At 41.0% G+C, this 21,375-nt stretch overlaps 1 protein-coding gene across 2 annotated transcripts; it reads left to right on the plus strand.

The window, feature by feature from the left end:
* The first annotated feature begins 228 nt into the window (after nt 1-228).
* LOC113076439 (RNA-binding protein Nova-1-like) lies at nt 229-19,294 on the plus strand. 2 transcript variants are annotated; one of them, XM_026249100.1, is made up of 4 exons: nt 229-947; nt 8,759-8,902; nt 11,824-11,990; nt 12,891-19,294. In XM_026249100.1, exons 1-4 carry the CDS (start codon nt 791-793, stop codon nt 13,908-13,910), a joined length of 1,488 nt encoding a protein of 495 aa, XP_026104885.1. In that variant the 5' UTR covers nt 229-790; the 3' UTR covers nt 13,911-19,294. The 2 variants fall into 2 exon arrangements, with proteins under 2 accessions (XP_026104885.1, XP_026104891.1); XM_026249106.1 differs by lacking the exon at nt 229-947 and adding an exon at nt 3,682-4,240.
* Nucleotides 19,295-21,375: the final 2,081 nt, after the last annotated feature.

Here is a 21,375-nt window from a genome sequence, read left to right on the forward strand (position 1 = left end):
AGCGAAACTCAATTCTATGGGTTTTTTTCTCTCAGATTTGTGAGTTTATATCTTTATTTAACAACTCCTAATTGTAACATTATGCTATTATGTTGCATTTATAATTTTGGAGAGTTTTCGTTAAAGAACAACTTGCTGCCGTCGAAAAACTCTTTTGGAGGCTGGGGCCCGTGACGTCAGGAGAGCTCTGGCGCTCTGGCTCACAATTGGTCCAGGGATGCTGCGCGAGAGCTCTGTCACCCGAGCAGACACTGCCGCGCGCTGGCCAAGACTCTCGCATCTCTGAAACAAAATCTTCTCTTTTACACTTAAAAACAAACGGATTGACACCGTCAACAGCAATACAACATTTCCAGAACCCTGTGCCGCTTCGCGGAGACCGAAAAAGGCCGAGCGAAACAATTTTGTTTTGAACTGTCTTTTTGTTCTGATAGTGAATCTTGATTTGTTTATCTTTTAGTACTTTATCAGGGACTGGTCGCGAGAATCTTTTTTGAAGAGGGCGCTGTGCGTGTGCGTAAACACAGGCGTCTCAAGTCTCGGGTACGCGCTAATGAATAGACTTCACTGAATGGATTTTTATATTTAGAGTTTAATGCGTCTCTTATCCCAGCGGGAAATATTGGGCAGCGAGGCTGAAACGGACGCGCTCGGCGACCTCGCGGCATGGCATTTTTATGACATTTGAAGCTCTTAGAATCCATGCGGACAGGAGACGCTGACCGATTTTTATGTGCTTTCTAACGGGTTCCGGTGCGCTAACGTGGTGTGAACTCCAGCCGGTGAAAAAATGATGGCTGGCGGGGCAGTTCAGCAGAACATGATCTTCTCTACTCCTCAGCACCTCTCACAGTCGCCACACATGGACCCGGATCTCACGGATTCCCGAAAGAGACCCTTGGAAACACCGACCGAGGCGAGCAGCACCAAGCGCTCCAACAACGGCGGTAAGAAGGACAGTTCGCGGGGGTCCAGGCAGCGCGGGGCCTGCTGTGCTGCTCCAAATAAGTCATGTCAAGCGACACACTCCAGTGTGCTCGAGTCGCGTGCCTGGTCCAGTTTTACGCGTGCTTATCTAAATAACTCTCTTTAACTCTGCAGGGATTCAGGATTTAGGGTTTGAGAGGTTTGCCCTTTTTATGTTTTTGTAAAGTGGCCGTTTTAAGCGCATATGAAATTAAATGCTACAGCAGCGTTACAGATAATTAAACGGGTCACATCTGTCCAGCCTGACCCTGTGTGACCCGGTGGGGTAATGTGCAGTGTGCTGGTTGTCGTCCCTCTGGGACTGAAGCTAAATTGAGCAGAAACTGAACGAAAGGGAGAAAAGCGCACATGCTGCTGTAGTTTAATCCCTTTTCATATGCAGTAACAGACTCCAGTGGACACAAAAGATTGAATCCCCCTCTATGTCGTCGTGTGGAGCTCTTAATACATATGAAAAAAGAGCATTAGGGTCCATCTTGATATAGAAAAAAGTTTCCTTGATGTGTTTCCGATAATAAATCACTGAAAAACAAAACGGCTATTCATTTTCTTTATATAGCCTCCTAAGTCTTTTAAATAGACGTAGTATATTAAAAATTCTCAGTTTCTAGGCAGGACTTTGTGTCCGGTTCAGATACTGATCCATATTTCTTCAGACGTTGGTCATTGCTCTTTAAAAATAGATGAGAAGGTCACGTGATAAAAACAAAGTTCTGTTCTGGAGGCTTTTTTTTTTTTTTACACTGTACGTGCGTATTTTGTTTATTTGATTTGGATGGAAGTGAAAGAAAGAGACTCAGTAACGTTGTGTGTGAACATTTCTGTCAGTTTTGCTTACGGGGCTGCGCTTCCCGCTGTGGAGCCCCGGTGCAGCTGTCCAGCGACGGTTTTATCGTCCCGCACTGCCGCGCGCGTCTTATAGCGTTTTTATTATTATTATTAATATTAGTAGTAGTAGTAGTAGTAGTAGTGTTCAGAGCTAATGAGTTGAGCCGAGTGTGTTATAGTGTTGTTTAGCGTTGTATTTAAGGAAATGTAAGTATTTAATTCGTTAAGCTTACTGTAATATTCTTACAGACAATTGAACAATAGACCAATGATATTAACTAGCAAATTTACTTATTTTACTCATTATTTGGGTAGATAATTTGCATTGATATTTTGATTCTGGCTTCTGAAAATATGCTTTACAAATGCAGTGTTACAATTAACGTTATTAGTAACATGTTGCAGTAATAGCATATTATGCTAAATAATGGGACAGATTATACTATTAAAAAAACGTACAAATCCTCAAACTGTAGGCTATAGTTTTTTTAGCTTTTTAGTTTAACAGTAAACATTAATAAACTTTTGTTTTGTTTAACAAATTTTTGTATGCACAAATCAGTGCAGAACTTACAACGTGCAGTAAGACATTAACTGCATTTTTAAACTACTTTGAATTGAACTGATATTGATAAAGAAAATCAAGCTGAAACTGAGTAGAAATTATAGAAAAAATGTGGCAATTTAAACGGAGGGAAAGAAAGAGACTGCTATAATGATGAAAACTTTAATGAGTATGACAGCTTTTGTCAAAGCATCCAAATAAGCACAGTTTGGAGACAAGGCATTTATTTAGTCAGGAAGTTATTTATTTCTTTTTTCACTAGCAGTTCAGACCATCATTCATTATGTTCACCTATGTAGCTTTGTTAATTAAAACATAATCCTATCAATGAATGAACCCTTCCCCCTTGCATGACCTTTGACCTGAAGAGAGCAATGAAGAGGACATTCAGTGATTGAGATCCTTTGTGCCCTCCTTTTTGTAAACAGCCATTGATTGCTGATGCTAATTTCAGAAGTGTGCACACAGTTAGTTACTCAGTGTGTGTCTGTGTGTGTGGCCTCTTACGAGTCGCAAATGAAATGCAATGTTAATGTTGCTAATAGAGGTTTTGGCAGAGCTATTTATGTTGCCGTTTTTGTGTGGTTCCGTATTAGATCAAAAGCTGCGAGCGAGATAGACCGAAAGCGAGCGGGAGAAGGACACAGGTGCCCTTGCAGTGTGTGGTGACGTGAGTTGACTGTGAATTGGGCAGGTGGTGGTGAAAGGAGGGGCTAGAAAGAGAGAGGGCTCATGTATTCTAGAATGTCCAGTGGATGTGTTGAACGTGATCGGTTTCCCTGAACAGAAGCATCCATGCTGCATGCTGCATCAGAGACACCCAGCAGAGCGCGTGGATATACCTAGTATGGATATGTAGAGAATGTATCAAGCTCAGCTGAAAAAAGCTAATATGCAAATGAAGTATGACCCTGGGACCGAGCTCATACACCCTCCCCCTGCCACGTACATGCGCACCCGCTGGTTGGGTATAGCATCTTTGGATTTATAGGCAGTAATTTATTTGGCCGGCCCCTTGGCGCTCTGCGGCAGATCCTTTCTGCCATTTTCAAAAATCTATTTTCTCGCTGTGTTTTCAACATGGCCGTCCAAGGAGCCCACCGCCTCCCTGCTTTTGCTCTATACCTCCTCTCCGTTCACGCAAGGTCACTCCCTCACACTTTCTTTCACTAATTCACTTTCGTTTTCTCTTTCTGTCCCTCTGCAACCTCCCTCCATCCCACCTTTTTATATTTTACCCAAATGTGAGCGAGGCGCTACGTCTTTTATATTGCTGCGTCAAAGTAGTGAGGGGGGGGGGGCGATGAGAAAGAAAGCCTTGGTGTGTGTGTGTGTGCGTGTGTGTGAGACGCTGGGGAGGGGTGTGGGGTGATTGGACACGCTAGGTGCCTCTCTGTAGAATGCAGCACAGGGCTGGAGCTCTCGCTGAATATGGATGAGAAGAAAAGCAGAGGGTGATGCAGTAGGAAGATTCCCTCCGTCAGTCTGCCTCTGTCTGAGCAATACCAAGCCTCTCCGCTTCAAACACACACACATACACACACACCCACACATATACACACACAGCACACGGCAATTGCATTGCCATCACACACAATCAGAGAAAGAGAGAGAGAGGAAAACTGAGGGAGAGAGAGAGCAGGAGAGAAAGACGGGGGCTGACTGCGGGTATGGAGGGGAGGATGCGCTGACGTTGTCCCCCTCTCGGATACGAACCTGGGGAAAAAGGTTGACTGGCCACATTCCTTGACGGCAGCAGAGCTCCTATGATCAGCCTGCAGTCGGGCATCGCTCACCGGTCCAGATTCTCGGTGTCCATGGCTATCTGAACCCCACCTCCAGCACGCTACAGCAGAATGGGTAAGAGATTCTGTCCCCTTTTGTTGACTTGTTGAATGCGCGTGCGAACGAGTTGACCGTTTCGTTTTGCGCCTTTGTTTTTTTTCCCCCTTTATTTTCCCGTCCTCCGTTGGCATCTCTTCATTCATTCTCCGGGAAGGAGAGGCTTGCTTGTCCTTGCAGTGTGCCTAGGACAGGCCCTCCTTTTCTCATGCAGTGTGTGTTGTGTGTGTGTGTGTGTGTTGCATGGGGATGGTGGGGTTAACAATGCAATCCCTCTTGACCCACTCCCTCTGTGTGTTTGCATGACACTCTGTTCACACTCTATATGCTGTGTGTAATCTTAGGTTTGAGCCCGTAACTGTCTGACTGCATTAGCGGCTGTGTAAGTATGGCTCACTGGCAAACCGCAGCAACAGATTGTATTATTTACTCAGACACTCACTGCTGAAAACCTGTTACACCAGCTTCCCTTACATCATCGCCGCAAGCAGGAGTGCACGGGTGAGGAGCGCTCCCAAAGCGCTCGCCTTTCTCAAATCACTGCTGCATGAGAATGTGCGCTAGCTCTCCCTTTTAACAACAGGTAAGCAGCGGCAGACCTTCCCGTTAGCATTTTGCGCCTTGAGAATGTCACCTCCAAGTCGTCTTGGAAACAATTGTGAGGCAGCCGCGATGGAGAGAGTGAAGTTTTTGTTCCTCATCAGCCAAGGTCAAATGGTCCCCACGACCACCGCTCTGTAAAAGACAACTGAAGGAGGTTTGCTTCCCTACGACGCCGTGGCGCGCTGGTGCTACGTACTTCATTAATCGCAAGAGCCCTGATTACCTTCCTCTATTTTTTCCATTCTTATAAACTCACTCACTCTTTCCTTATCTCCCCTCCGGCTTTGCTCTTCAAATACCTCCATCATGGATTCCTGAGCGTGTGTCCACTGCGTCCTGTCCTCTTCCTCCGTTCACTGCGAACTGCCCTCATTAAACGGTCCAACTAACAGTGTCTGCATTCATTCCATTCACACTCGCACCCTCCCCATTAACAAACCAGTCATTGATAAGATCGGGATGTGCCCAGCTGTGTGTGTGTGTGTGTATGTGTTTGATCGGCTGCAGTGAGCATCGTAGACTGGAATCCTATCATTACTTGTCAGTCATGTGTGTGTGTGTGGCAGTGAGCATTGAGTCGGGTGAGGCAATGATGTAATGCATATCCCACTGAGCACCTGGAGCACTGCAGAGGACAGGTACAGATTGAACCACTCTGCAAAGCTCCATCCAAATATCAGTTGTATCCACTCGCCCCTCTCCAGGGTCCTACGAAGAGAGCCTAGTGTCCTTGGATGAGCGCTTGTATATGATGTCGTCACAAGATAAAGTATTTGTAGTGTGCTGCGCCGGTTTTTATCGAGAATTCCTGAGGTCAGTGCCAATGCAGAAAATAATAAGTCTCTCACCCTCTGACATTTGCACATATATTCATTTAACAAATGATTTTCTCTAGAGTGAAGAGAGCAAAGCCAGTCAGCCAGGGAGAGAGAAAAGATAGATGAACAAAAGAATAGCAGTGCTGCAGATAGCAGCTTTTAGATCTGTATAATAGAGACGGGAATGCAGTTATTAGTCTCCTTTTCCTAAGTTTCCTGCATTTCTACAGGAATGTATGGTGACGTGAGCGACTGGGTCACTCTGTGTTTTTCTCGAATTGTCTTTTCAATTGAAATTCTGCTCGGGTATCTTTCTAACTGTGCATTGCACATTCAGTTGCGCTTAAGAGACTTATACTGTGTGAGAGCTTGCTTCTTTCTTCTTTTTTTTTCTTTTTCTTTTCTTACTTCCCTGTTTTTTGTCTTCCTGTTAGGCTAGATGATGGATTACAACTGAAGCTAATGTTCGCTTTGATCCTGGTGCCATCTACTAACTGGCCTTCCCACTCTTGGCTTGATTATATATGCCTGGGCCGACAATTATATTTCTCTGGATTTCCCAGATTCCCCAATTTTCTGGGATTAATAATGGGATGGTCTGGATAGGATGACTGATCACGTATTGAACGCATTGGCCTTCTGGTTGTGAAAGTGCTGAATGAGTCAGGCCAACATTAGGGTACAGGTGAAAGCAGTGATGTGTACAGCATGTAGTGGGCTTTGGTGTTATTTGAAATGAATCAAACGTTCCCACAGGAGAGTCAGTCAGAGTTGCTAAGAGACCATGGGTCATATTACAGAAAGATCCTAACTTTAAAATCTTATCTTCTCTGTTTGGTAACCACAGTAATTTCAGTTAGGACCACATTTAAGACAAAAGCTATTACAGAACAGCATTTTCTAAGTGTGTTATCTTATCTTAACTACATAGGAAGGGGGGTATTATAGAAACCTCCTAACTTGACAAAGAAAAATCCTTACTTTAGGACAACCCCACAGTTATAGTTATTACCTCACGGTTAAAGTGCAAGTGACTAATGTCTTGTGTTATTTTTGCAAAAGGTGATTTTCAAAGTGAAGTAGCTTCTATTATTTTGTTTACCTCATCAGCCGCTCCGCAGTGTTGGTTGCTTGGTAACAGACCTGAGAGAGGATTGTCGAACTTGATAAAGCAATTTAAGATTTCTTAACAAGAAATAAGATACGATTTTAGAAGATAGTATAAGAATCCCAAATCAAGTTAAGATTTGCTTCTGTAATATGAATATCTGAAAAATCCTAATTTAAAATAAATTAAGACCTAAGATAAGAAACTTTCTGTAATACTTTTTTTTTCTAAATATTTTCACCTTCTCCCTGCCATCCATCCCCTCTCCTCTTCTTCTCATCTGTTCTCTCCCCTCCTAGTAGCTGTTTTCCTCCACCACTCTCTGGACCAGTCATTTCCTTTCGGTCAAATATTCCTTTCTTCATTCTTAACAAATCTCTCTCGTCTCAGCTTGTCCTTCCATATTTTTCCATGTTTTTATTTATTATTAGCATGTTTCCTCTTATCTTGCAGTTTCTCTCTCACCTTCTCTCTCTATCTCTGACTCTCTCTGCAGTGGTAAAGGGTCAGCTGCTGGAGATTGGGGGCATTTGAGTCTGTGAAACCCATCTTATCTGTCAGATTTACTACAGTCTCTGAAAGACTCTGATATAATACACAAACATGATGTACTTTTGTATCTTCTTCCATTTTGTCAAATAATACGCTAATGTACTGAAAATAAAAAAAATACCTTCTTCGCTGTAAATCAAATTAAAAAAGTTATGATTAAGTCTGGCAATAACAATACATCAGGTATTCAACATGACTTGAGCGGTATGATGTCACTGTGATGTCATGATGGAATATATTTGCATGTTAAGTCATGAGGGAGTTTGATTTTCTCTTGTCTAAAAAAAAATAAAATAATAATAATAGTCTTTTTGATGTGTTATAATCACCTTCTGATTCTTCACTTGTTTTAGCAATGGACTCTAGGCCATATGTTGCGTTTAGGATGTGTAATATTGTGGTTGGAGAGGGAAGCCTCGTCCCCCTGGGAACCTCTGAGTGACTTATGCGCTGTTGGCTGGGTTCTTCAGGACAAATCTGAGGATTTAGCATCCATATGCTCCTGCCTGAACAGCCTTCCAGGCAATTACCCACAAGCCCACGGCCTCAGTATAGTGGAGTGCTACAGACTGCCTACACACCACCCGCCACACTCTTTCACTTAAACCTCAACTCCTGACTGTGACACTGGTTTGTCGGCTGGCCGACCATTTTTGTATGTAAGAGGGAGAGAGATGGCGAAGAAGATAGTGAAGGACACAAAACAGAGATAGTTTGGTTAAATTTAGACCTCTACCAGTCCAAAGCAGGTCACTTTATCTCTGCATGGGGAAAAAGTGGGACAGAGGCAGAATCAGTAGGAACTCATCAGGGAGAGAAAGAGAGCGAGAAAAAGTGAAGGAAGAAATATAGAGGAACGAAAAAGGAGAGGAAGTGAACAAAAGAACCAGACAGTACTTTTCATGTTTGGTTTGTATATTGTTTGAAAAGGAGAAGCCATAGTGAGGTAATGATGGTGCACTCATGTGGCCTGTGGATTGGCTTTAATAATATTTTCAAACTGTTATATAATCTTACTACAGTTTTTCAGAAAAGTGTAACAAATCCCAAAAATCCTCTCAATTAAAAATGACTACATATTGCACATAACAAAATTTAAAAAAATATTTACCTGTATCTAAACCGTTTTATTTGAACTTCATTTTGCAGTATGTGTACTTACAATGTTCTTACCTAAGAAAGTAATGGGTAAGGTGGCTTTATGGATTAAGGTTAGGTTTAAGGGTCGTTTCAGGGTTAGTTATTACTCCGATGTAATCACTATAATAAGAACCTAGTATGGAACAGGACTGTAAAATAAAATAATTATTAATGTACATTTCAGGCTGATTGCGATGCTATTAATTTGCATTCTTTCACAATGGAAATAGACCATATGACATGTCTGATTTGTTAAAAATATTAGAACTGAGATGCTTTCATTTCTAACTTTGTTTTTTGTGTGCATGTGTGCAGAGGAGGGTGAATATTTCCTGAAGGTGTTGATTCCCAGCTATGCCGCTGGTTCAATCATCGGTAAAGGGGGGCAAACCATCGTGCAGCTTCAGAAAGAGACTGGAGCCACCATCAAACTGTCCAAATCTAAAGACTTCTACCCAGGTATGAATCAAATCTTCTTTCTCTAATAATGATGAACATTACTTCAGCATTACTTTTTTTTTTTTGAATGAATGAATGAATTCATTAATTAATGAACTTCTATTCATAATTTATGTTATTAGACCTGTGTTATGAATCCTCACAGATAAATCATTTTATTTACTGTGCAACAGATGGCAGATGAGTTAATTGTGCCCTGCATAAAAAAAAGACAAAAAGTTTGAGGTTCTTCTGTGGCATCAAGCTTTAATAATTTTGGTAATAATTGGAGCCTGTATTTCTATAGTTCTACATGTGCATTTTCTGTGCAATCTTCACTCGCTCTGATAAACATTTTTCAACACCAGCAGATTTTTGCAAGCTGAAAAATCTAGAATACTAGTAAACAACAAACTTGTAAATATTCTGAATATTATGCAGACGGTCTGATGGAGGTTACACCGTGGTAGATTAATGTGAATGAGGCCATTTATAGATGTTGGCCTGTTTGTGTTAGTATCTTTCCACAATGTGCCATTAGGAAGCTTCTTTATGTTGTAGCGTAGAAAAATAAAATCGGCAGAGAATGACAGTGGAAAATGTGCCCATAGGGAGAGAAACTATCTGAGAAAGAGAGAGAGAGAAAGTGTGTGTTTGTGTGTCGCAGCTGTGAAGCGTACAGCTGAATATTTGAGCATAATTTGTCTGTGAATAGCTGTTTTCATTCATTAAAAACATTTGTTACAACTAAAACTATCCTGAAACCACCTGTTCTGCATTCACCCTTACCTACTCTGGCTTGTCTTCTCACTTGTTTGAGAAGTTTTATTATTCTGCAAAGTTCCATTTCAGATCCTGAAATTGAAATGAATCCTAAATTTGAGTTGAGGTAGAAAACAGGATGCGGAATTACAATTTGAATTTTAGTACATTTGAATTCAGCTTCTTTTATTAAAGTAATTAAAGTAACTGATGTAACATTATAAAATTTGCATGTTGCCTTGACAAAGCGTTTTTTTTTTTGACCTTTTGAATTTTGTATAAATTATTTATTAGATTGATAGATCACGTATATAAAGTGAATTGAAGAGAAGTGTGGCCAAGTATTATGACCCATACTCGTAATTTGTGCTTTAACCCATCCAAGTGCACATACACAGTAGAAAACACACAGAATGTGAGCACACACCCGGAGCAGTGGGCAACCATGTGCCCCCCATGTATTATAGATTATATATAGTTATATATTATCATATTTAATAAATAAATTTTAGTCGACCAAGGTGGAAGAACAGAAATGTTCCTTAATGCATTATCTATGTTAAATTTATTTTACCTGCGAGGAACTTATAAATAAAGATAATTAATAAATTTATCTTCCCGTCAATAAATTGAACGGAAGTTAATTCTTTTGATTCAGAATTTTGCCAAACCCTGAGTAAAAGCAGTGCTCCTCTGGCACAAACACCAGCACATCCTCAATCATTCCGGTCTCTGATATAATAGCAGATTCTCTTCCAGACCTCATTTATCTTATGAGACGTTGAAAGGGAAACATTTAAACTCTCTCTGGCTCACAAGAGAGCTATAAAAAGAATTCACCTACAGCTGAGCTGTTTTACTCCAGCCAGCGTGTGTTTTACCACACACACACACACACACACACACACACACACACACACACAAAGACTAGCTACACATGTAAATTCCAATTCAGTCTTTTCTTTAAACTCATTTAACCACAGACTCTTACCATAAACCACATCTTCTGAACAAGGGGATGACTGAAATTTACACAGCTCGCACACACACACACACTCTTGTGCTTGCTTAATTGGAGCATGTTTTATTTGTAAGCATTGTTGAAACTGGGGGGAATTTGTAGCTCCGATGTAATACTCAAACAAAAAAACTAGATGAAAAAAAAAACAGGCGAGGAACAAACACTTGGTCAGGTATGCATGTGTGCTGGAGCAAACACACACGTGTGGCTAAATCTCGGCACTGTTGCCCGGAAACAAACACACACTACCAACAACCTACATGCCTTCTCTTCCCACATCTCTCTCCCTCCAAATGAAATGGAAGATGATCATGACAGTATATTTAGGACATTGAATGATACTTTCCACCACAAGACTGAACAAATCCTAACTTGAATTCAGGCCGACACAATACACAGAAGATTGTGTAACAATAACTCATTGTAGATTTCTCTGGTCATGGTAAAACAAGTCCAGTTCGGCATGGGCTCTTTGGGTTCTCACAGTTACAGCAATATTCAAGACAGGTTTAGCGCTTCAAGCAAGTGATATGCCAGAGATTAGTAGAGTGTGTGTGTGTGTGTGTGTGTGTGTGTGTGTGTCCTGGACATTTATGTGGCGTGTCCCATGGGATGTGGTTAGAGAGGACAGGTTTAGAATTATAAGCATTCAGAATGAATTACATCATGCTGTCATAAGTTCATCTGTTTTTTTTTCCCACTATGTTACAATAGCCCTTTTCATTCTTACCGACAGATGTATTTATACTGAAAGGAAAAATAGTTTCTTTGAAAATGTAATGTGTGTTTCCATTACCTTATGAAATATAACTCAAACAGCTTGCAATTAAATTCATGAAATTACAAAATGTACATGTTGAATGCAGCGCAAGTTGTTATGGATAAAAGTGTCTTCCAAATTCAGAAGTGTCGTTTAAATACAACAATATATTTGTATAACATTACTTACTTGATATACAATATTTATTGATATATTGCGTTCATATTCAATACACTTCTTTTCAAGAGACGGAACTTTATATTCATCAAAGAAACCTGAAAATATATGGCCTAAATATGTTCAAATTAGAGACATTATACATAATTTTATTTCACGTTTACACCTGAAAGTACTCTATATTAATTATATGTTTTTTTTCTCTTTTGTGTGTTTGGTCAGGTACGACAGAGCGTGTTTGTTTGATTCAGGGTACGGTGGAAGCTCTGAATGGAGTTCATAACTTCATCGCTGAAAAGGTTCGCGAGATGCCTCAGAGCAGTCAGAAGACCGAACCAGTCAGCATTCTCCAACCACAGACTACTGTTAACCCTGACCGTGTTAAACAGGTTCGTTCGTGAAGTTGATCTACTACTACACCACACCACACCAAATCCAAACATATGTACAAGTTCTTAGTTATTAAATGTATAATGAAGAGTTATACATAGAAGTCTTTGCAGCTTAAGAATTAAACATGCAAATTAGTTATTCCCCTAAACCACAGCCTTGTTCGTTCATAATATTTGTAACTTTGATTAGTTTTCTTGCAAAATGACACCAAAGACAAGTGAGTACATTTGCATGCATATAATGTAGTATTGAGTAAAATTGAGTTTTGGCTAGAGTTCAGGCTAGAGTTTTCATCGGTACATGAGCATTTACATGACATTTTAGAAAGGTGAATTATTGCTTTAGTCTTACTGAAATCAATTACTAAATTACATGTAAACGTTCTTATCTGACAGTGATAAGCAACCCTGAAGACAGGCAAATATACTAGCCCAGAGGAGGTAGAGGGCAGGACAGGCTGGTGGTTGTTCCCCAGGGAAAGAGTGGCTGAGAGGGCCAGCAAAGTGTGAGAGCAGTGGGTTATTTTTACCTGCTTGATCCTTGTAGAATGAGAAACAGAGAGGGAGTGAGAGAGAGCAGCTGCAGTGTAAGACCAGGGATCAACAAATGGCTGATATAAGCACTGACTTAAGAGCAAGACCTTACACAGATACACACACACTATTATACACTCTTAAAAACATACTAGCATACAGGGTTACATATTGTAAATGCAGCTCTCTTTTAAAGGTATTATGAACATTCTTGTACTGTATAAGTGTGGACAGAAAACAAACATCTACATAACCAGCACAGATGCACTTGAGCTTATTGCAGCATCTATTTTTGGTGCTGTGTGCAGTCCCATGCATGTAATTCTGTTACTCAATCAAAATGACACTCCCCCTCCTCCACAGGCTAAACTGATCGTGCCCAACAGCACAGCAGGACTCATCATCGGTAAGGGTGGGGCAACAGTTAAGGCTGTGATGGAGCAGTCGGGAGCCTGGGTACAGCTTTCTCAGAAACCTGAGGGCATCAATCTGCAGGAGCGTGTCGTGACAGTGAGTGGGGAGCCAGAGCAAAACCGCAAGGCCGTGGAGATCATTGTTCAGAAGATCCAGGAGGACCCACAGAGCAGCAGCTGTCTCAATATCAGTTACTCCAACATCACCGGCCCTGTGGCCAACTCCAACCCAACCGGATCCCCCTTCGCCAACTCTACAGAGGTGTTACCCAACGCCGCAGCAGCAGCTACAGCCTCCACGCTCCTTGGCCAGGCGAGTCTCGCGGGCATGGGTGGGTTCCCTACGGCCATGTCAAGTCTTTCGGGTAATGATCTGCTTGCCATTACATCTGCTCTGAACACTCTGGCCAGTTATGGCTACAATACCAATACACTGGGGCTTGGCCTCAACCCGGCCGCTGCATCTGGGGTTCTTGCTGCCGTTGCAGCTAGCGCCAATCCAGCGGCTGCAGCGGCTGCCAATCTGCTTGCTACATATGCCAGTGAGGCTTCTGGAGGGGGCGGCCACCCTGCCGGACCTAGCTTAGGGGGCTTCTCACTGGGCTCCCTAGCAGCCGCCACAGGGGCGTCTAATGGTTACCTGAATCCCTCATCCCCGCTGGTGGCATCATCTCTGCTGGGCACAGAGAAGCTGGCAGAAGGTGGAAAGGAGGTGGTGGAGATCGCTGTGCCGGAGAACTTGGTCGGTGCTATCTTGGGAAAAGGCGGCAAGACTCTCGTGGAGTATCAGGAGCTGACAGGGGCACGGATTCAGATCTCCAAAAAGGGAGAGTTCATTCCAGGCACACGCAATCGCAAGGTGACCATTACAGGGTCGCCGGCAGCAACGCAGGCTGCCCAGTATCTCATCAGCCAGCGAATCACATACGAGCAAGGCGTCCGTGCCACCAACCCTCAGAAGGTGGGCTAGGGATGGACAGGAGTGGGGAGGGGAACGACGAAAGCGAAGGAAACCAGAGAGAATGAATAGATGACTGAATGAATATAATATAGAGAGAACGGGATGGGTTCCAGCAAGAAACATGTTCAAATATTTAAACACAAAATAAGGAACGATTACAAAACAAATGAAAAACGATCTGATGGAACTGTGGATAGATAATCTGTTTGGGGAGAAATTTGATATTTTGTGACTTAAATTCTGATGTGTTTTTAAAGTTGTGTTACGTTGTGTAGGTCAGAGTATCGTGCCCTGGGGCATTCAGAGGAGGAGGAGATCAGACCTCACTTCCTCTCTCTTAGCCAGGGTCTTTTGGATTTTATGTTCAATTTTTGGCTTCCATTACACAACCCTTACAGTTTAATTCATATCTAATCCACACCCTGAGCAAGGAAATTGGAGTTTGAAGCAGTCCCCCATTTTGATTTCAGTAAATTCAGTCACCGAATCTGTTGTGTAGTCCTGAAATGAAAAGGAAGATACCTTTCGAAGATTTCCATAGGTTTTGGCATTTCCATTATTGTTTTCAACTGAGACTTAATCTCAAACACATGGGAAAGCATTACATTACTAAAATCTCTATTATTCTCCATTATGGTCATGTTTTCTCAAACCTGTGAATCCAGGTTGACCTGAATGTATAAAGACTTCCTGACATTGTTGTTTTTTATGTGTAAATAGAGCATCAAATTGAGATGCTTTTGAGAGTAGATAACTAACCTTCAGCCACAGACAGACAGAGATGGATATCACATGTCAAAGTTCAGAAACTCAACATTAGTGAACTGGAATGTAATACACATACATACAAGTGCAGTTTAGTCATGGTTTCCCACTTTGGTGCTATAAGAAAACACATTTGAACAGATTTTGTTGTCATTCTACTGATTTTAGTATTTATGGGAGAGTTTTGTTGAGCCCTCATGGATTATTGGGGGCATTTTACGATTTACTCACAAGACTGAGAGTGAGTGGATAATCAAAAGATCCCAACAGAGCAGAGACACAACAGTAGGATCTTAAAAGTGGTCTGTTTTGTCTCATTGACTTTTAACTCTTACTACTACAGAAAACCTTTGGACACTACCAAGGAATTGAAGTCCTTAGAATCCTGAACTTGAAAAATAATTGGACCTGTTTAGACAGATGTACCTCTTAACTCCTCCTCTTCCTCTGATTGGAGGAGCCAGGCAATGTCTGTGCCTGTTTTGTTTGAAAGGAGCTCAGGTTGTCATACCTCATGTTTGTGAAGAAGGAGAAAGATTTCCAGTTTGTATGCAGTACAGCAAAGTCTTGGGTGTATAACCGATGCCACCTCGTTCACATCGAAGTGAATCCCTGTTTGCGTCAGACTGGCAGCAGAGGTGCGGCTGAGGTAGTGAACGAGAGACTAAAACGACACAGCTTTTGTAACCTGTGTGAACTCATTCGAAGGCCGGAGGATGCTACTGTAATGACTGTCGACCTTCAGCCTTCTTCAGTAAAGCAGCGTTGCTGCGAGGTGAACTCTGGCAGGCTAACTGATTATAATTCTGCTTCCTTTGAGAAACCAAACTGCAGGCCGTAGTGTCAGACGCACAGCTCCCTTTGCCCAACATTCTAAAGCATTGCTGGAGAGTTTCACGAGCTCTCCACATTTTCATCAGTTGCACAGACTGGTGGTCATAGTTACTCATTAGTTAATTCCACAGTTGTACACTGCATCAAAATCTTTGCTGCTAACAGCATTTTCAGTCTTGCCAGCAATTGGCTCTTGCATGGAGAGTAAGCAGGAGCTCCCGTACAGGGCGAGTGATCGTCTCTGAACCACACTGTGAATCCAGCGGCCTGACGCTATCGCAACTATGGAATGTACTGTACATACTTCACACCATCGAGAATGTGTCCACCGAGACACGGCGTGACGGAATAAAGCAATGAAACCGAGCGAGCACAAGAACACGGGCCACGAGGCTCCGCTGTAGGAACGTCTACCTGTAGTGTACCTTGCTCTTTCACAAAACCAGAGGTCACTGAGGGTCTGATCCCCCACTCCCTCCCACCCCGGCACCCAGGCCTGTCATTAATTAGCAGATCTCCATTTGAACCCTGGACTTCTATTTATAACAACACTGCACATCCCAATCTACTGCTGACCTACATACACACTCTAAAAGACATTCATCATCTCCCTCCAACTACCAGCCCTCTAATCTACTCACTAGAGGGGAAGCGGAAACGTAGAAAAAGGAGGGAAGAGAGAGGGAGAGAGAGATAGGGTGAGAGAGTAACCTATTTATATCCATTACATAATTGTGAGGAATATTAACATTTCCACAACTCTGATTATTGCTGTTTAAATACCGTTCAACATATCATTTAACATGCCATATGCTTAAAGTACTCCCAAACTGTTTACTATGTTTCAGTACCAGCCGTGAGATATCAGGTTCTCCAAATATTAATTATTGTTCAGTTCTGTTTGGAGATCAAACTGTGTACCTGATTTCAGAAGCACAAGCACTTGGTGCAGCAATATGAGGATAATATGATTACAGAAAGGGAGATGTAATTTATATTTGGAGAAAAACAGTTCGATTTGTGGACACTCTTGACATTAAGATTAGTTCTGTCTCTCACTCTCTCTGTGTCCTTCCTCTGTCTTTGCACTACCTCTTTTACTTCCCTCATGTCTTGCTCTCTCACCAGTTTTCTAGCTTTGGGTTTGTCTCTCCGTTCCACTTTCGCTTTCTTCCCCTCCAGGCTGCTGGTCGCCACGGATGTGTTGTGTGTGTGTGTTTACTGCGGAGGGTGTGTGTCTCCACAGGGGCCAATGGGTATTCTGCCCTGTTGTGAAGACCATACCTCTGGATTAATACACCACATAGTCTAACATTAATACACGTGATCAGATTCTCATGCTCTCTGCCTGATTGATTCAGTATTCTACCTTAAACTAGCTAGAACAGGGAATCTGTGCTCTGAGAGAACGTAGAGGTTTGTAAACCCAGAGCAAAGAACTCTGGGTAAAAAAAAAAAACGAAACAAACAAAAAACAATAACCTATGGGAGATGGATGTGACAGCCACCTCAAACTCAGACGATGACGTCAGTGTCGTTTGTACTCTGGGTTCTCTCTCCTCTCTCTGAGAACTATCGAAGATCATTTCTGCATTTTCCCTTAGTTTTTTAAAAATGAAACTGTGGAAACCGTCGCGTCTCATGTTCTTTGTGTATTTTGGTGTAGTTCCTCTAGTTTGTGGTCTAAATGCAGTCTTGCGCTGTTGGTTTCAGTGTGTGATTATCCGTTATACTCGTGTGGATGATGAAAGTGCCAATCAAGCCTGGTTAAGATTAGCTTTGCGATTTGTTTGTGCATTAGAGTTGCTCTCTTTGGAGTGCTGGTGTCCATATCTACGTCATTGATAATTTTAGATCGACTTAAAATGTAAAGAACTATTGGAAGCAATATTGTAGCATGTTGTCAAGTTTTGTGTTTTGTTATGTCCGTTGTATGAGCCTTTGGATTTACTACAAATTTTGAATGAATAGGTTTACATGTACTTTTTTGTAATACCGTAAGTAAAAAAAAAATGAAAAATAAAAAATGCTGCTATTTGATAAGTGAAATATACAGAAATATTTTAGTTGAGAAAAAAAAAAACGTCTGGTCTGTTGATTAGGATTGTTCTCGTTTTTCGACAGGGGTATAAACGAGGTGTATCTAATATTAATGACATAGACGCAGTAATAATAGTCAACCTGTGCCAAACTAGACCTTTACAGCTTCTCGACATGTAGGTGTGTGATGAAACATTAGATATCGTTTAACTTATTTAAAAGCATTGAACAAGTGCCAATCAATCAATATCTTTTAGTTCCAATGAAAAGATAATCAGCGAAGAAAAAAAAAAAGACAGCGCAATGTTAGCATTGTTTTAACCCCATAGCTGCATAGACTAAGAGAATAATTGTTTTATGCATCCATATGGTTTTAATACACTCAGTAGAGGCATCCTGTGCATTTGTTTGACCTGTGGCTTCCGCACTGCTTTTAAGTCATTGTCCTTGTAGGTCGGCATGGAGTAGGCATACATATGTTATACGCATTCATAACACAGCCATTTATGAAAGTGTGTTTTGTGGATTTAGGTGTTATCTTTTTGCACGTCTCTATTGCATGATATCCAAGTGAATTATTGAGGGGTGGGAAATCAAAACAGACAAACATGAAAAAATATACATATATGTATATATATACACGTCTTGCGTCGCTCCGAGAAACGGAGCACTCTTTCTTTCGACCACTTCATTTGTGTTTCTCTGGTTTGTACTGCTTCTGTTTTTCTCGGTCAGATGGGTGTGGTCTTCTAAAGGCCAGTACACATAGGCTTGAGAACTGCAGTGTAACCATGGGAACTGGAGTCAATCAGGAATTCATAAAAGTGAGAGGATTCCAGATTTTCCAAGGTTGGAATGTGTACGTACATGTGAGACTCCATCTCTCTGCCTCTAATTTCAGGGGAAAATACCACATGCATGGAAACGTCATTTGAGTTCAGTATTTTGGCTATGGTCGTTTTTATTCGTACAAGGAGTTACGTTCATCGGTTTCAGACTTCTCTAGTTTCTCAGCTTGATTCTCCTAACCCCACATGTAATTATGAATGTATTTACATTTGCATTAACTGAAACAAAATGTTATTTCAATGTTAAATGTCTTTTTAGGTGTGATGTTTACGGCGGAGGTTGTAAAGTTCATGTAGCTCGATCATATCTGTCAGTGTTAGGAAGGCCCAGAGCCACATTAGCACCCAAAATTCATTTCTATCTCTTCCTGTCTGCTGATGCATCAAATGCACTTTACTGAGCATTAGGTCCCATCACAAACACACACAGTGTAACCTTCTACTGGATGCAAAACTGAACCAAGCAACCTGTTTTTAACATGGAGAACTTTGACAGATATATTGTTGTTTTTCTTGTTGGTGTGTTTTTATTCTTTTCCCTCTTTGGTGTTTGTAAATGAGTTGTACTTTTTTAAAGTGCGTTTATTTTTGTATTTCTGTTCATTTTGGGGAGGAGAGGTCAGAAAGAGAGTGTGTGTGATATCTGTCCTGCATTCCACTGTCTCTCCTGTTACATTCCCTTCTGTGTGTATGTGTGTGTGAGTGTGAGTGAGAGCGTTTGCATGGGTGTGTGTGTGTTTGTGAGTGTCAAGATAATGACACGCAGACACTCTTGTTACCATTGTAATTGCCAACTGTGTGAAGCTGAACTGCTTTGAAAGTGAAAGGTGTTATTTTTGATTTTCAAAACTGTACGTTCTGTTCAGTTTAGAGGAATGGAAAATAAATTGCAGAAACCTCTGAAAAGTTTGTGTTCTCAATTCATTCTGTCTTGGGTACTCCACAGATTCAAGTACAACATCTTATGTATTATAATCATTAAAGGGACGGATGGAGTCTGGTAAAGCCAAAGCTCACGATTTATGTGCTCACACATGTGAAATGCTTTGGTTGCACAAATGACATCGTGTAGGCCTATAGATGATAGCCAGCAGAGAGAGAGAGAGAGAGAGAGAGAAAAAAAAATTATATATATATATCACCACATAAGTGACGGATAACAAAATATTACATTAGCTTACTCCTCATTATAAAGATTTAAAACATTTAGATCCATTATACAATGAAAAGGAAATGCTTAACAGTAAAATAGTCTATGTCCGAACTTCGAACATTGTAATAGTCATCAATGAAAAGAGTAGCTTTATTTCAGGCAAGGAAATTCCTAAAACAACATGTTTAACACAAATAGACTTAAAGTCTGTTTTAAAATCTGCCACAATAATTTTTTTAAAGTAAATTAAGATGGTTACTTAATACAGGGGCATGTCCAGGCTTTTATAATTGGGATGGCAAAGGGGGTAAAAGCAGATTGAGGGGTGGCAACTAGGTTTGCCATAAAACCGGTATTTCCATTCATTTTGTAAATGTAGGCTATAATTCCATTTTCAGTTTAATTTAATTAGTGTAGAACCAAAATATGCATTATTGCAGTGGCATTTTCAGGATTAACCAAATGAACGAGTTTGGCCAGCAGCTGTTCTGGAAAAAGTCTCGGTTCTCAGTTAATGCATGTTAAAAATGTATTATGTTATTAAATATGGTGATGCAATTCAAGTTGCTTTGGATTAAAGTATATGAAACATGAGAGCACTTGAGCAGGAATCTTCTCCTGATGTGCCTATACTGTTGCTCAGTTTTAGGCAGAGCATTAAAAAAATAAATAATTATAATAATAAAGTTTTATAAAATTATATACTTCACATTTCAGCCTTTTTCATCACTTAGGGACAAGTCAAAAGTATAAGTTATTATAAATGTATCATATGTCTTAATTGTTGAGATTTGAAGAAGGCACATTAAGGTGTGTGTGTGTGTGAGGACAGGGGGTGGGGGAGGGGTGGCTAAAGCTATTTCATGCATTATAAGTTATTTACACAGTAAAAGAGTTGGATTCTCATGTTAAAAGGGGTGTTTCAGTGTTTAGTTTTTTTTTCTAGGCTTGATTGTGTTTATGGGGTGCAGTCTAACAATGCTCAGTTGTTTTTAAAAACACATTATTTTTTCACAGAAATTACCTTTATTCCACACCACTGTACTATTAACGCGCTGATCATTTCCTTCTTTTATGAAGCCCCTCCCTTAGAAATAGGCAATGGACTCTGGTTAGCTAGCCCAGTGTGTTGTGATTGGCTAAACCACCTCTAGTGCATGTCTACACATCCTGCCCCTCGCCCTCACTTCAGTGGCATGTGCTCTGCTTGTATTGTAAATAACTGTGTCATTAATATCGCTTATCAATTTGAGCATGAAGCAGATGATATTATTGAACAGGATTGTGCAGAATCTGTGCAAGCACAGCTTTTAATAGTCCTATGTGTTTTGTTCGTTGTTGTCTCATGCTTTTAGATATGCTGTTATTTGTAAATGCTACTGCTTATGTAAGCTTTTAATATATACGGTTTTAACCTAATTAAAGCTTTAATACAGTACGGCAACATGCGTGTCCATATTTGACGCTTATCAAAGCTGTCTGAAAATAAGTGAATAATTGTAACAGTTCATTGCTGTAATAGAGAAAGAGAGAGAGATGCAGAGCTTGTGAAAAGCAGGGGAGGAAAGGAACAATATTAAGAACTGCTACTTTAGAACATTGATTTTGAAACTTTTGAATCCAATAGAATTGTTACTGTGCGTTCACACCAGAAATGACTTGCGCGAATAAATTGCACTACTCGCGCGTAGTTGGACACTTGAACATTTTGAGTTAATTCCCTTCATTCACGAGTGAAATTAACTTCTCAACAGACGCAAATTCGTGTCATGGGGGGGCTTCTGCAGTTGAGTTCATGCAGCATTGTAATTTCAACCGCCATTTTTATTCGGAT

Source organism: Carassius auratus, chromosome 5 (assembly GCF_003368295.1).
Source record: "Carassius auratus strain Wakin chromosome 5, ASM336829v1, whole genome shotgun sequence".
Lineage (NCBI taxonomy): Eukaryota > Metazoa > Chordata > Actinopteri > Cypriniformes > Cyprinidae > Carassius > Carassius auratus.

Excerpts from the sequence above, each read along its gene's own strand:
- LOC113076439 (XM_026249100.1), top strand. The coding sequence starts at position 791 with ATGATGGCTGGCGGGGCAGTTCAGCAGAACATGATCTTCTCTACTCCT. Across the intron at positions 948-8,758 it reads CAAGCGCTCCAACAACGGCG|AGGAGGGTGAATATTTCCTG; the intron begins GTAAGAAGGACA and ends GCATGTGTGCAG. Across the intron at positions 11,991-12,890 it reads ACCCTGACCGTGTTAAACAG|GCTAAACTGATCGTGCCCAA; the intron begins GTTCGTTCGTGA and ends CCTCCTCCACAG.